The sequence below is a fragment of the Corvus hawaiiensis genome, chromosome 12 (genome assembly GCF_020740725.1).
Source record: "Corvus hawaiiensis isolate bCorHaw1 chromosome 12, bCorHaw1.pri.cur, whole genome shotgun sequence".
In the NCBI taxonomy this organism is placed as follows: domain Eukaryota; kingdom Metazoa; phylum Chordata; class Aves; order Passeriformes; family Corvidae; genus Corvus; species Corvus hawaiiensis.
In genome coordinates, this window is record NC_063224.1 from 16,818,966 (window position 1) to 16,829,471 (window position 10,506).

Below are 10,506 nucleotides of genomic sequence, written 5' to 3' on the forward strand. Positions count from 1 at the left end.
ACAAATGGCTCATTCAGGCATTTTTTTGTATGTAAGGCAGTGAAAACCACAGCGTGTCTGTTCCACTGAAGCACGGCTCAGCAATGCATATTTATTCTGGTGACTCGTCCTAAGCTACAGTTGGCAACTCAAATATCTCCTTAACCATTGTCTATATCAGATTCTGTCTTGTGGTGAGATTCCTTTGGTGAAGGAGTTATGTATGGATTCCCTGGGCAGTTTTCTCTGCCTCGATCTCATCCCTCTAGGCGAAGGTGAGGACAAAATGACAAATAGCTGAGAGCATTTTGCCGTGGGAGATTCTGTGATGGGAGCTTAGGACCAGCTTTCAACTATGCTGAGCAGGGAAAAAAGCATTTTGCTCACAAAAGCGTTTTGCTCACAAGTCCAACTTAAGTCATCTGTGGAAGAGAGATGTTATTTGTCTGTTCTACATGGGGGCTGAGAGAGTTCACAGCTTACATTAAGAAAGCACTTAGGACAACGTTTTAGAAGTGACACACTGATGTTACTGTATTTACCAATAGAATTTCAAGTTTACTTATATCACGATGGCAGCTGCACAGCACATTAGCCATGCTTTCTGTGCTCTGCTGGAAAATGCAAATAATGCCAATTTTCATTTCCTCCAGTTCAAATAAGTGTTTCTTTCCATCACAGTGCTCCAAGACTTGTGGGAGAGGTAGTAAGAAACGGGATGTCTACTGCAAGAGTACTGGCTCTCCTGAGGTGAAAATCTTGCCTGAAAGCATGTGCAGCACAGAGCCTAAGCCTGAGTCCCAGCAGACCTGTGTGCTCGGACGCTGTCCCAAAAATGACCGGCTCCAGTGGGTGATTTCTTCCTGGAGTGAGGTAAAGTGGTGCAGTTTCATTGCTCACTGCCTGCCCTGGCTGCTCTTGGAAATGTTGGCTCAGGGACACACACAGACCACGGGGAGGAAAGAAAGCTGAGCTGTTGTTGGAAAATCAGGTGTTGTAGGCGAGGTGCTGTAAACCCCAGATGTTGATAGATGTAGCCCAATGTCTTTTTTAGCCACTGACTTGAGTTCATATTTCAGTTTACACTTCACGGAGCGTGGGCTTTGTGGGATTAGTTCTGTGAAGCTTTTGTAGTGCACAGTTTGGGGTGTGTCCCACATCACACACTCCCCTTTATCTGTGTGTGTTTGTGAGGCTGCAGAAGCTGTGCTTTGCCTTTGCAGTGCTCAGCCTCCTGCGGGCCCGGCCTGCGGCGGCGAGAACTCAAATGCGGCGAGAAAAGCATCCACGGGAAATTGCTCACCTTCCCTCAGAGGAGATGCAGGAACATCAAGAAACCAAACACCAACCTGGAGGAAGCTTGTAACAAGGGAGCCTGTCCATCCCAGACATTGTATAACATGGTGTCTGGCTGGTATTCCTCGCCCTGGCAGCAGGTAGGAATGGGAAATCAGAGGTGGGATGGCACAGAGGAGCTGCCTCCAGTGCTAGCAGTCCCTCCTGCACGGAGACATTCCCTAAGGAGGACCACACCACTCAGCCACTGAGATGGGATGCAGCTGGTCCACATCCATCATGTACTTCGGTGCAGCTCATTTCTTCATCCTGAAACTGAAGAATGTCACCTAAAAACGTTATTCATGCTTGAGAGGCACTACATTCCACACTCATTTTCCAACACTTTCTTCTCAGTCTTCTTCAAAGTGCACTGTGGTTGAACTACTGCATATCTCTATGCACAATATATTTGAGCATCTGCACAGATTGCCTGGAATTCCCTAAATACTGTGATTAATTGTGGGATCAGTCTGTATTTGTTTCTACATTCTTGCAAACAAGCTTCTGTATTTCTGGAACTTATCTACTTTATGAGTCATATATCAATGAGACATGCACTCATTTAATAATATGTACATGAAACAATGTATGCCTGACAATTGCAATCAGATGAAAATGATCACATCTATCTTAAGGACAACTTTTCATGAAACACATACAACTAAAAGGCTTATTAATTTTAAAATACTTCATAGCTCTTCCTGCAAACACATAGTGGTTTTCCCCAGATACTGCCATAATTATGGTTCCAGTGGGAGTTTTATCTGTGTTCAGGCAGCAGGGTTGGGCCCAGGGGCTTAGACATCAAAAGAAATTGATGCACACAATCAGGGACAGGTTTCTAAAATGTTCTGTTTCTGTCTTGATGCCTAAGTAAGGAACCAGATTTTCAGCTGAGTCCTTAAATAACCAAAAGACACACGTCTTTGAAAAGTTGGCCCTGATGGGGATTGGTGAACAGCAGCACACCTGATCCTGCCCTCTCTTGCTTTGAAAGTCTCATTTGAGGCCCTTGAAAGCTCCCTCTTTGGCTTTCAGGGGCTCCCAGAGTCTGTGCAATGAAAGATAAGGTTTTTTTTCCCCTCTGCTCAGTGCACGGTGACCTGTGGTGGGGGAGTGCAGACCCGGAGCGTGCAGTGCCTGCTCCAGGGCAGACCAGCTGCTGGCTGCCTGCCCCAGCAGAAACCAGCGGTCCTGAGAGCCTGCAACACCAACTTCTGCCCAGTCCCTGTGAAAAGAGGTAAAACTCAGCTCTAGATTGCTGCAGCAGGCTTAGTTGCTTAGAGTTCTATACCCAGCAAACATCACCTTTTCGCTACACCACTGATCTGGCCTGTTCCTTCATAAATGTTTTTTTCACAGACTTCCAGATTTACAATAACTCTCTGATATTAACAGCATCTCTCTTCACCAAGTGAGCCCTCTTAAAGCAAACTTGGGAGTACAACTGGCACTGGAGATTTTAAAAATAGGGATATGTTACAAAAAAGTCTGTGAAAAAGTCATGCTGTTTGGTTCTGAGCTGCACCTTTTTATTGTCTTGTTGAATAACAGGCATTCTATGCTGGTACTGTTTTGTAATTAATAATACCAACTTTGGAACTAAGCAATAAGAATTTGCCATTTACTTTTAGTCTTTCAGATTGCATCCAGATCCTGGGATTCCAAAATGTCCTTCTTTTCTTACTGCTTCTGGCCAGTGCATGACATGCAGTCAGAGAACATGAAATTAAGGTCTCTCTCCACTTTCATGTCTGCTCTATCCCTCCACCTCTTCAGCGTGAGAAGGGAGAGGGGAGCAAGAGGTTTTGTGCCACTTGGAATGGCAGAAGGGGAATTCTCTCAGCACCAGCGCAGACAGAGAGTGGTGCATTACCCCATTCCAGAGATTTGCGTACAGGATGGTTACTGTTTGTGACTCCTTCCTAACTGCATGAAAAAAGCTCATGGAGGCCCATGTTTGTCCCACATAATCTGGTTATCTAGGCGTGCTAAAGCACTTTAAACAGTAACTCAAAATACTGCACATTAATTGACTTGTTACCTTTTTAAAACTGGGAGCTGGAAGCAACCTCTATAAAACATAGGCTGGATTGCAAGAGAAAGGTGGTAATGGAGCTGGGAGCAGAGGTCAAGCTCTGGCCCTGCATCTTGTAAATTGACATTAGCCAACCACCCCCACGTCTGCCCCAATTCCTGACATTCCCTGTGAAACCCAGTGAGATCCTAACAGACCATTCTGCTGCATCAGCTCGAGACATGCAGGGTATCAGCCTCATCTATCAGGGGACCTGAATCCAAACAAGGATATGGAGATGAAATGCTCCTAAAAGGGCTAAGTAAATAGTTCTGCTGTTTTTATCAGTAAATGTTGCTAACACTTCAAATTAACATTCCTAAAAGGTTCTGCTGTACTTTGGAGTTTCTGTATAACTTCCTTTTCTGTTAGGATATAGCAAGGACTTTTCTTTCACCCCTGTTTTCCCCTTTTATATTTCATGTCTGAAGTACTGTCTGTTATTAATTTTGGCCTTGGCCTGTTTCTCTCTCTCCTCACATCTGCAGGCGCCCTTTCTCCTTTATTATACCTGGGTCGTCAGGCTCTAGAGATCAATTATCTCCTTGCTGCTCTCTAACTTTCTGTCTAAAGCAGCAGAAAGAGAGGAAACCAGCTGTGCTGGAATCACATCGAAGCAAATCAGTCTCTATTATCAGCCATGCAGCTCCAGCTCAGTGATCACAGACAAGAAATTAATGTTTCAGGGAGAGTTTGCACACTTTCCTAGACAAACTGGGTCATTTCCATCCTGCTCTAGATGCAGTTACGGTCACCGTAACTCATAGTAAATCCAGCTGCTTCAAATGAATGAAAATCTGAACAACTTATAAATACTTGGGTAAATAGAAATAAGGAACTGACTGCCTGATCCCCATCCACTGAATTTTGTGGGACTCTTTGTGTTCCTTCCAATAGTCCTTGGGTTAGGTCCCAATTTCAGCCCTACCTCTGCAATATTAGCATTGCCCTCTGATCTTCAAAGGGGGCATAAAGATTTATTATCGTGGCCTCCTCAGTGCTTATACTTTCTTTTTAAACAGTAATTTTTATTTATTTTTTTTTTAATTCACCCTTTCATAGCAGGAGACCTCCTTCCTGTCCAGATCAGAACAGCTTTCCTTCCTTTGTGTGATGTGTGCTTTTCATCTGTTGTCTGCTTTGGGTCCTCCCAAATTCTGTCTGGTGGCAGCAGGTGAAGGAGTGGGAAGGCTGGTGCTGAACTCTCAGCTGGATCCTTCCTGACACTCCATGCAGAACAGAAAGGCAGTGCTGTGGAGTGGGAAGGCTGCAGTTCAGCCCTGAGCTCCCCAGTTCCTGTTCAAGAGACGTATTTTCTTTCCATACCATTAGAATTTAAAGACAAGCTCATATTTTTAAAACCTGAGGGGAAAAATGGCATATTTTAAAAGAATTATTTTTATTATTAAATTATTTTATTTTTCATTCAAATAAATTTGAGGGTGATAAAGGCATACAAATCACCTTTGCCATCATATGAAAGGGAACAAAAAAAGAGCAGTGGTGATTAAACCAAAGAAGTTCCTATAGAGAGAGGGAAATGACTCCTGGCCCACGGAACATGCAGAATTTGTCTGCTCTGTGAGGGAGCATTTATCTGCTGTGACTCAGTAACTGACCTGAGAATGCAGACAGTGGTGGCTAGATTTTTTTTCAGTCTCCTTGTAAATTCCTTTTATTGACCATGTAAACAGTAGTTCTGAGAGTTGAATGAAATCTTTTCCCATGCTCACAGGAGATTTCAGTCTAGCTATAAATTTTGCTAAACCCCATTGAGTCTTACTGGTCTCTCAGACATGGTGAATTTGTTTATAAATCACCTGTATGAATCATCACTCTGCTCTTTTAAAGAAACATAAACCATCCCCTGCAAAACTGGAGAGAGGAGCAGATATGAGGTGTTTTCAAAGCATTGGAGCTGTGTGTATAAATGATATCTGTACATAAATTGAAGACAAATAAGATTTTAATTGAAAAATATAATTTGGCTCTATTTGTAATTAAAAGCTGGGCTTTTGAGAACTAACCTTGGTTAGTCAGTCTCTTCTCCCATTGCAGTTAATTAAGATTTTGGCAACATGGCATAGTCAAAGTCCTAAGAGCCTGACTCATGACACCTAACTGAAGTGTCTGAGAAAAGAGATTTCTGAGCTTCCTTGCAGAGTGGAAGAGAGAGAAACAAGTCCCTCCAGAAAGTGCTGGAATGCAAGCACAGAGCAGAGCACTTTGTGCAGGGCCCAGGCATTCCGAGTTCCGTGAGTTCTGTGTGCAGGTAAACTCCACGTGATGATGATGCTGGCAACCAGCAGTTGGCATCAAACATGGAGTAGGTTCATTTGTATGAGTGCCTGGCTTTAGAACAACAGTTGTAATCAAAGATGTAAACACAGATGGCTTTTTTTATCCTCTAATGTGGAACTTCCTCTTGCTTTCCTGAGCTACAAAGTGTGCTCCAAAATTTTTAATTCCTTCAGCTTTTGACCCCAGTGCAGTATTAGCTCTATCTCAACCAAGTTAACAAATCTCTTAACAAAAATTTAATGTGTCTTAAGTTAAAGCAAGAATCTAGTATTTCTAGTAAGCTCGTTCATGTTTCCTCTTCTGTGAATCGAGTCACCCATCGTGTTTTTAACATTACCAAATGCATACAAGGGTGTGGGATTATTGCAGACTTGCTAAAACACAGTCTTACCATGCTTGGGTTTCTCTCCTTCAGATGATCCTTCTTGTGTGGATTTCTTCACTTGGTGTCATCTGGTGCCCCAGCATGGTGTCTGTAACCACAAATTTTATGGCAAGCAATGTTGTAAATCATGCACGAAGAAGAACTGATAGCAGCGTGTTATCTGAACCCTTCAGTGACAGGATTCTCTTCTTCAATTTATGTTGGAATTATCTTTGCTTTGAGGCAAGACATGGTGCCACATAAACCACTGATGGAAGAGACATTTTTTCTAAGGGAATGTCTGAGGTACAGTAATTGTTGGATATATGTTGAAAAAGGAATGTTTCTTTCTTTTTTTTTCTTAATTTGCTGACCTCACTAAAGCACAGGGTACTATGGATCACTTGAACACTGTGACTCCAGGGGAAGTTCTTCTTTCTTTAAAAGTGTCATTTTGCACTGTCACATGTTACGAGGAAGAAATTAAGGCAAGGGAGCCTTTTCTGGCTGATTTACCAGAATGCAAAGCAGGAGAGCTTGGCACCTGGAGGAGGAAGGCTGCAGCGTGGCAGCAGGACAGATCACACCATCAGAGGCGTGTCCTTTCCTATTTTTGGTGACTGTTGTGAGGGTGAGGAAGCTGTTTGCTGCCCTGGGGGGACATCCCGATGGCTGTGGGCTGGAGAAGGCAGCGTCACACGTGTGGCTACCAGAAGTAAATAGTGCACTACAAAGATATATGGTGCTTCTCTACCAGACTTGCTGCTGGAAAAGCAAGTTTTGCATCATGCTAATGTTTTTATAATTTTTGAAGAATTCATTTTCTGCTTTGTGTAGAAACTCAGAGGTGGTTAACTAGTAACTTGAAATGTATTCCTAGAAATATGCAGCATTAGAATATTTGGACTTTTAATATTGCTGTGTTACAAGTAAAATAGATTTTCATATTTCAACTAACTCAAGGAACTCAGTTTGATTGAGATCAATGGTTATGTTTTCAACTTTCTAAGCTCATTAGATATGTAATTTTAAAGTTTAAACTTGATATTTTAAGTAGTTTTGTTTCAGAAGCTAGATTGTTTGAATGCCAAGATACTGAAGAATGTCTTCCTTCTAATCTCAAATATCTCTGCAAATTTTGATTCATCCATTACCCAAAGGAAATAACAAGAATATTACACTCCATTAATTCATGCTGAACTTCTCTAAACAGTTATTTATTCACATTACACAAAAAAAAAGCATGAAAAGATAAGTGGATTATTTACTCTTACCAAATAAAGGTCAATTCTATTTTTATACACTCTCCTAATAGTCGTATTTAGTTCAGAATTCACCAGCAAACAAAAGAATGGTAAACATGCCGATCTTTGTGGCCATTTGGTATCAAGATGTTTGATGGCACCATGTATCAAATGGTGCCATTCAGAAGGTTTCTGCATCGAAAAACCCCGACCTATTTGCCAAACCCATTCTGGGACAGAGCTGTGTCCTACTGTAATTTTCTGGGGAGTGCCTGTGAGGGGCATATTTATCTAATTCCACCCAATCCCACAACTTCGTTTGATGAATGTAGTTCAGTTTGAGTGTTTTTTTTAAAGTATGGTTTCAGCGTAGGATTAGCCAGCTCAGCACTAATGCCAGACAGTGGTCACTTAAAATTAGCAGTTCCTTCTGAAACAATTTAAATTAAAAACATGTATTCTGTGATACTTTAGGAAATGATTGGAAACATATCTCAGCCTAAACTCCTCTGTCTTGATATTGGATATTGTGTAATTATAACCTTTTTTCTAGGAAAACTACAAGGTTGTTTTTGTTTTGTTTTTATAATTGTGTCCTTTTTATTATTTGATGTAAAATAATTAATTTATTAATGCATAGCTTTTCCTTTATATTTCTCTGCTCACTTCCTTAAGTGACAACTGAGGAAAGAAAATGGTAGTGTCACAAAGTATGAATTATGGTGTAAAAAAAGCAAAAACTATAAGTGTAATATTTAATTATTTTATAAGCTTTGTAATAAAATACTCTAACTGTTTCATTATATTTGGAATTGTAAAATTCATGAATAAAATATGGAGGCTATAAGTAAATATCAAATCTTATAAGTGCTGTATGCATTCCCTTGTGTTGATTGTCCCATTAGGAGAAGGTTATCCCATCTTTCTGCTGCTGTGTAATTGGGAAATGTCTGTGAGCTGTTCTGTGGAGGGCCAGTGATGACAGCTGCCCACAGGAGAAGTCTGGACCCTGGGCAGTGGCAGTTCAGCCACCGTGGCTGAGTGTGACCTCCCTGCCCAGCCCGGCCCGGCCGTTGAGGTCTGGAGCGGGTGGATGTTGGTGGGGAACAGAGGATCTGAGTGTGAACAGCTGGGATGATGGATGGGGGATGGAGGTCATTCCTTTCAGGCACTCAGAGCCAGGCCTGTGTGCTGGGGTCATGTGAAACTTCCCCGCTCCTGAAGGTGCCATTGTCCTGCGGGTCAGGAGTGCAGGGCTGGGTGTTCAGCAGGGTGACCACTCTGGAGGTGCCTTTTGAGAGCAGAAGGTGTTTCTCATTTGAACACTTACCCCACCATTGAAACAGCTGGGGTGGCTGGGCCCACTGCAGGCTCAAAAAGGCAAAATGGACAAAAATTCATGGTTTTATTTGCATAACAACACAAAAGCTAAAATACACAACAATACACGTGCAAGACAAACCTGAGCTGTCGCTCCTCTCAGCAAAGACAGTGGGAACTTGTGTATCCCAGAACCAGCAGGATTCTTCCCTGCGTGTCTTTATCTGGAAGGTGGTATTCAAGATAAGGAGCCTCACTCAGCACAGCAGGAGGTTTTACAGCCTCTCCCATCTGCCTGGGGATAATTGATTTTCCTGAAAACGGCTAAGAACTTTCCAAGCCAATCCCTAGGAGGGACTGTATCAATTCACTGGATCATTTCAGATATATTCTCCCGCATATATTGGTGCTTTTCCCTTCATTCACAATCACTCAGTGCTCTCACAAGAGCCAGATATCCAGAGGGCTGTTGATAGAAATACTGAGATGCCTCTGACACACAGTACAATCCAGTAAGCAATAATAGATCATTCTGCTCCTGAAGGACTCCCAGCAAGAGCTCTTTGGGATGAGATTTGGACTAGTGATTTAAATAATTAATATGCCCACACAGGAATTCAGACTCTATAAACTGCTTAGTGTTTGGGGCTAGAATTTTGGAATTAAAATGAACCGATGGTTGTCAGTGAATTACAGCATTGGAGGGGGATGTTGAAAGAGGAAATATTGCATAAAGATGTGCTATTGTGTGCTTGGATCCCCCCCAAGTCCACAACTGTTTTATTGCTGAGCCCTTACAACAGTATTTGGTACACAAGGCTTGGCAGTTTTCTAGACGTGTATTGCTGCAAGGCTCACTTTATAAAGCAGAATGGGGTCTTTTCACAAAGGAATAGCTCCATTTCCTGTAGTCAGATTTCATCACTCAGGTAAAGGATGCATCTGCCCAAAACTGAAACAGATATTTAATGAATAGGTTGATTGTGTAAATCAAACTCAACTCTCTCAGATGCCCAGAAGACATGAAATGCTGGAGACAGATGAATGTTTCACTGCATGCGGTTTTATGGTAACATGATCCATATCCCATATTTCCTTTATTTTTCAGCAAATCCTATTCAAAAGCATCAAGAAAATAAATTAACATTATTATTTCTATTGTAATTGAAGTGCAGCCTTACTGAGTCACTGGGATGCCATTGTGTTCAGGGTGTGTGCACATGTCATGAGGGGCTCACAGTCCTGAGTGTGCAACAAAATCTAAGGAAAAGATCACGTTATCAGGGAGCTCGTGGTGATTAGGAGGAAGAGTGCTGCTGGTGGCTCACTGTCTGTGTGGGCAGTGCAGAATGTCTCCAAGGCAGCTCTGTGCAGGTAAGATCTGAAGGAGCAATACTGAGGAACTTTATCTTGACTTTGCACTGAAAGCAGAAATGAGGTGTGTTCAGTGCTGAGTCCTAACCAAGATAGGGACTGTCCTGAGAGGAGGGAAATGCACCTGGATCATTCACTTGCCAGTTATTGGGGACTGAGAAGAGAGGATTTGGCAGGGCAGTAAGCCTCCTTCTCATCAAAAATGTCCTGAAATAAGGAGATGCAGCTTCCAGGAGATGCTTTAAATTCCTCCCCAGGCACTACTGCATGAACATCAGCCAAATCAAGCTGACCTCCCTGCCTGCTTCCTGCACACTCTGTGCCACTTCTGTAGGTATTCTTTGTCCCCTGCTCTTCAGGACAAATCCAAGTCCAGGCTGGGCTGGAATGTGTCCTTTGATGTAGATCACACTCTGAAGTCCTTCACCTTGAGCTTTCCACAGTCAGTGGCAGAGGGGCAGTGGGGCTGAACTGATCCTCAGCTCTGCAAAAGGCTCTGATGCAGGAGG

At 42.5% G+C, this 10,506-nt stretch overlaps 1 protein-coding gene across 3 annotated transcripts in view; it reads left to right on the forward strand.

Moving 5' to 3' along the window:
- Positions 1-8,167, forward strand: part of ADAMTS18 (ADAM metallopeptidase with thrombospondin type 1 motif 18) — a 77,187-nt gene extending 69,020 nt beyond the window's left edge. For all 3 annotated transcript variants that reach the window (XM_048316779.1, XM_048316780.1, XM_048316781.1), the window contains 4 exons: positions 661-852; positions 1,203-1,415; positions 2,410-2,557; positions 6,111-8,167. In XM_048316779.1, coding sequence (XP_048172736.1) covers positions 661-852; positions 1,203-1,415; positions 2,410-2,557; positions 6,111-6,226 — 669 coding nt within the window. In that variant the 3' untranslated portion in view covers positions 6,227-8,167. The remainder of the gene's footprint in view (positions 1-660; positions 853-1,202; positions 1,416-2,409; positions 2,558-6,110) is intronic.
- Positions 8,168-10,506: the final 2,339 nt, after the last annotated feature.